At 37.0% G+C, this 5320-nt stretch overlaps 1 protein-coding gene across 4 annotated transcripts in view; it reads left to right on the top strand.

Moving 5' to 3' along the window:
• Mme (membrane metalloendopeptidase) overlaps positions 1-5320 on the top strand; it is a 142019-nt gene that overhangs the window by 57075 nt on the left and 79624 nt on the right. Inside the window, exons 1-3 of one of the 4 annotated variants that reach the window (XM_010636896.1) lie at positions 7-176; positions 4240-4409; positions 5117-5152. In XM_010636896.1, coding sequence (XP_010635198.1) covers positions 4250-4409; positions 5117-5152 — 196 coding nt within the window. In that variant the 5' untranslated portion in view covers positions 7-176; positions 4240-4249. The other 3 variants (XM_010636898.3, XM_010636897.1, XM_033759764.1) reach the window with 3 other exon arrangements.

Below are 5320 nucleotides of genomic sequence, written 5' to 3'. Positions count from 1 at the left end.
GGGCTCTGAGAGAGGTCAGGGCGCCTCTCCCGGCTCTTTCCACAGCTCCCTGCAGCCTCTGCCCAGGGAGTTAGGTTTGGTTCCCGAAATCTGCGCTACCAAATTGCACCGGGGTTGATTTGGGGGCTGGGCATTTGCCATTCCGCTGTACAGACACTGGGTGCTTTTAAAGCAAGGTTTGTTTTCATTTTGGTTTCTGTCGGGTTTTTTTCCTCGTTTAACTCACTTTTCTATTTTTACTTTTCTTAACCTGAAGACCTTCTCGTGATCCCACCTCTTCCTTGTGCTTGGAACCTTGATTTCCTATTATATAATTTATGCTTAAATCGCACCAGGGTTGGTTGGCGCGGCTTGGGGGTGTTCTCGTGTAAACGGAAGTTTTTCGTGTGTGTTTTATTAAGACCCTTTCCTTGCTTAACCGATGTCAGGCTATTTGCACTGTTTAAAAAGAAGGGCACTTGCACCTGAGCATCCCTTCCAGCCTCTCGATCAAATCTATTTCTCTCCCATAAATGATTCAAACGGCAATTTTAGTAAAGGGAAAACTAGTACCTGACTTGCAGCGTCAGCGTTTGGAAGCAGCTACTGGGCAAATAGGCTCTGAGGGCGTGTGTGTAGCTTCCCTCCCCTGTGTTTTTGCTGGATTCTAGCTTTTAGCAAAAATTATTCAGTAGTTTCCTGGGCTCCATGCTGGGACTTGGGAGTAATTATAGCCCGGAGTCTGTGGCCAGAGCTCCGTACTTCCTTCAGACTGGAGAAACATCTGCTGAGGTCCGGGAACAAGACGATTTCTCTTTAGCCCCTTCCTCCCCAGTTTCTGCAGACACAGACTCACAGGTAGCCTGCTTTGCCTTTCTGAGCCTCAGTTTCCATTACGCACACTGTAATTACACGGCACAATCTCAGAGACTTGTACAAAGAAGTTAGTATTGTAACATACTGAGAAGATGAAAACTGCTTAGGCTCCACTTTCCCTGTAACAAATCGCATGCCTTTCCGGCTTCATGATTTGACAATCTGATAAAGTGACCAAGTTTATGCTCAACTGATAGAAGAATTGCTGCTTCATATTACTTTTAAATTCAGCTTACATTCAAACAAAATAATACCTCAGTCTTCTGGTGGTGATGGTAGGTTGAAGTTTGCAGAGTTTTTGTTAGGCTAGGCCCCCTGACTCTGTTCCCTTCTGTGATGCTATCTACTTTCGAGTGTAAGCTTTTTAACGTATCCCCAGTTGAGGTTAACTATGTTAAGAATGTAGGGATGTTTTTCAATATACTGATTTATGTGAGACTTAAAAGTATGGACCTTATAATTCTTTTGTATTCCTTATTCTATTGTTTTCTTGTCCCCTTATTCTCCTGCCCCCTCCTAAAGCTGGATGTGTGTGGTTGAATTGGCTATGTAACAGGGTGGGAACCATGTTCCATCTTCAAGTTCAATATTCCGACCGCTCCATTTTCCTTTTTCTCTTTCCCGCCTTCCTTCCTTCCTTCCACCCTTCTTTCTCTTTTTCTTTCTTTTCTTTTCCCTCCCTCCCTCCCTTCCTTCCTAGAGACAAGGTTTTGTTATAGAGCTCACTGTGTAGGCCAGACTGGCCTTTAACTCCTAGTGATCCTCCTGCCTCAGCCTCCCAAGGGCTGGGATTACAGGCGTGTACCACTAAGCCAGGCTTCCTGACCCCTTCGAAGAAAATGATGAGTCATCTAGGAAATGAATGATAAAGTTAACTAGGAAGTTCAACTTATGGCATTTCTGCTTTTTGACACTATTGAAAAGATCTATTTAGGGGCAAAAATACTTCTTTAGAGAATTTGCAAAGTATTTAGAAAATCAGAAGGTGGAAAAAGACTTTGCAGGTACAGTGGACCCTTAATTTATGAACTTAGTTGGTTCCCAAGGGCTGGTTGTAACTCAGGTTGGTTGTAAGTCAATACAGTCAAGATCTGCATGTTTACCTGGCTATATGCTGTAGATAACAAGAGGCAGATGAATCTTCCATTAACCTAATTAACCCAAGTTGTTCCCATGTCAGGCGGGTTGTAACTTGAGGGTCCACAGTAATTCAGAGATAATATTGTTTTGCTGCAGGTAAAAGAACTAAACAGCTTTAGCCATTGCCTTAATTTTTCATGACTATTCATGCAGCTGCCTTACCTCTCTCCTCTCAAGGATGAGGAGGGGAAGCCAGGAAATTGTACCCAGAAGAAAAAAAGAAATGTTCACTCAGTGGCTTACAACAGTGCCACAGAGCACCTCTAATTTAGCCCTACAGCTGCTCTCCTTACCCAGTCCTAAGTTTTACTTTATACACACTAGTTGAAATTCCTAAGAAAGAACTTTTAAAAAGAAGAGGTGCAATTTTATGCCAGTAAAATATTTCTCTGGATTATTTCCTAAAATTATTGGAGCAAGGGAAGGCATTTTTCAGGGAAATACTCAAGCAAATGTCATTAATATTTTATGTTTTAAAGATCAGTCTCAAAATCTAAGGGGACTGAGAAAATTATTCATTTTATTGTTTCTCTGTAAAGTGTCCAGAATATTAAATTTGTTATTATCTGTCATTTACCCAACCACCAACTCTACTTAAAAAAGGAATACAATCAATGCAATTCTATAGCATAACTCAAGGGGCTGGCAGACTAAGTTAACATGAGTTACATAACCATTAAATAAGGCATTTTAGCAATTATGTACGTTTATTGAGTAGATACAGTTTTCACCATCCAATGAAATGTTTTTACTTGATAGTCTGTCCTTGCTCCTAGGATTATGCAGTCAAGAGGCCAACGTGCTTAAGACTTTGTATCTAGTACCTTAAAGTCCAGTTATGGTTGACTTATTAATAACTTACTGGAAAGAAAAAATGCTGGATATCCCAGATCACACTTCGAGTATAGAGTCTTTTTCTACTTTGTCTGGTGCCTTGGTTTCCACAAAACACATTTTCGGGGAATCACGTGCATTCAACAAAGATGTTTTTAGCTATGAGTGCATGTCTGAGCAGTTTCTTCATCTAAAAACAAAATTCCTTGATTAATTTGTGTTGCACCATAAAGAACTAATCTGTTTTTTTAGTTGCGATGTTTTTGTACTGTCCTACAGAAAAACTGAAGTTTTTTTTTTTTATTTTAAAGCTTTGGTAAATGTATTACAAAGAATCACTAGGCCTTAAAAGAAGCTATGAAATTTAATATTTTGGCTGTGTCCCCTTAATTTTCTACCCTAAATTTCTGTAATAAAATTGCTTTTAATGCATGATGATACAGTTACATTTGTATGTTTGTGCAGGCTTTGGCCAATTACCTGGTTTCTCTGTACCCGCATTTCTACAGTATAGAAATGGAATCTTGCTATATGCTAAGAAAAGCTAGATAAATTAGCATATGTAAATCATTAAGAGCTGTGACTGGCACATGGAGATAACTCAGTAAATGTTAGCTATGATAAGAGAAGTTCTAATATTATGAATTTAGTTACATACATTAACAATTGATACCTTGACCTGGAAGATAAGAGTTTTTTTTCTAATCAAAATTGGTTTTCCTCTTTAAATTGCACAAACATTGATGCAGGTAACATTTTCACTGCAAGGTGTAAATCAGTGACTTTTGATTCCATGAATGATCATTTTCAGAATGTTGTCTAACCGGTTAGTAGATACTCTGTCAGCAAGAATAATCATCTTGAGCTTTAAAAATAAATGTTTTTACAACTGAAATAAACTACCTCAAATATTTATTCTTTTGGGGTTTTTTTTGTAGTTATGTTTCAAATTATTGCTTATTCAAACCCTCAATGTATTAGTCACTGATTTTTGAGTTTACAAACTATAAAGCAATGTGCAAGATTAACCATCAACATCAGTTCAAAGTTCAGAAGGGTGAGTGTAAAACTTTCTTAATGATAATACAGCAATTACTTGCTCATAAACTTGTGAGGTAACACTATATGAGTGTCTAACCAAACCTTTCATTTAATTTTGTTGGGATCTTCAGGGATATATCAAAAAAGAAAACAAAATTTGTGACTGAGACCTGTCTAATTCTTATGGCTCTGTAACTTTTTGCTTTCAGTGTCAAAATTTTGACTTTTCAGCAAAAGAGTTTTATTTTTATTTAAAATAATTAACTTTTTACTTTGATCCAGCACGTGAAGTTTTTGTAAAATTAGGTAGAGATTTTCTTTTTATCCATGTATTTGTTGTTATTCGTATTTTATTTTTATTTTTTGCAGATTTTAGGTGATGGGAAGATCGGAAAGTCAGATGGATATAACTGATATAAACACTCCAAAGCCAAAGAAGAAACAGCAATGGACTCCTCTGGAGATCAGCCTCTCCGTCCTCGTCCTGCTCCTTACTGTCATAGCTGTGACCATGATAGCTCTCTATGCAACGTACGATGGTGAGTTCCTCCCATACCTGTGTAGTCAGCAGTGCAAAGGAGGAGGAGATCTTCATCTCATCCTTTTACTGCCCACCTGACAAATACGTTAGGGATGGAGACACAGGAATGACACAAAGATTCAAACAAAATGTATATCAGAGCAGTGAGTGTTGACTAAAGTTCAATGTCTTTTATGTTGGAGTGAAGTTATTAATTGCCAAGGATGTTTACTGCGCTCATGTTTATTTTAAGAGGATGCTAATGTGTAATTTTATTTGATTAAAATAGGTACAATTTTATAGCCAACTTCAGTAATAGTCATTAGGCAATTTTTTGCTGTGTCACTGAAATTCTAAGAAGCTTCACAGGAATTTAAAAAGTCTAATTGGAGTCTTAGAAGTTATCACAGTAGGGATTAGTAAAGATTGGCTCTTTAATACGCAACAGTGATGACTAAATGGTGGCTGAAACAACTGATTATTTCATTTTAAAAGGCCTGGGGCCCATTTTGTAGCAATGATAGCAATAGTTTCATAATCAAAGACAAATCTAAGATTTGCCTATTTTATTCCCCTGTGTTTTCTAACTACTGATAGTGATATATAACATTTAGATTTTGGTTCTCACTTTAAGCAGTTGCTTATTTATTTGGTAGTTTTTAAAGAAAAAAAGAAATTAGAAAACCTGTATTGCAAATATTTATGCATCTGCCCCTGTTTTTCTAGATGGTATCTGCAAGTCATCAGATTGCATAAAATCAGGTAAGAAACTTTTAATTTAGTAGTTTTATAATTAAAATGTAACACTTAAAAATCAAGTGTTAATAGATCTCTACATGTGCTGTTTTTACACCCTTTACTCATGACAGATTATTTATGTTCTCACTTTATGGTCAAGAAAATTATATATATATTATATATATATATATA

This window comes from Fukomys damarensis, unplaced genomic scaffold (assembly GCF_012274545.1).
Source record: "Fukomys damarensis isolate Sample0158 unplaced genomic scaffold, DMR_v1.0_HiC HiC_scaffold_37, whole genome shotgun sequence".
Lineage (NCBI taxonomy): Eukaryota > Metazoa > Chordata > Mammalia > Rodentia > Bathyergidae > Fukomys > Fukomys damarensis.
Note: the sequence above shows the minus strand (reverse complement) of the source record. Positions and strands in the feature narration are given on the sequence as shown.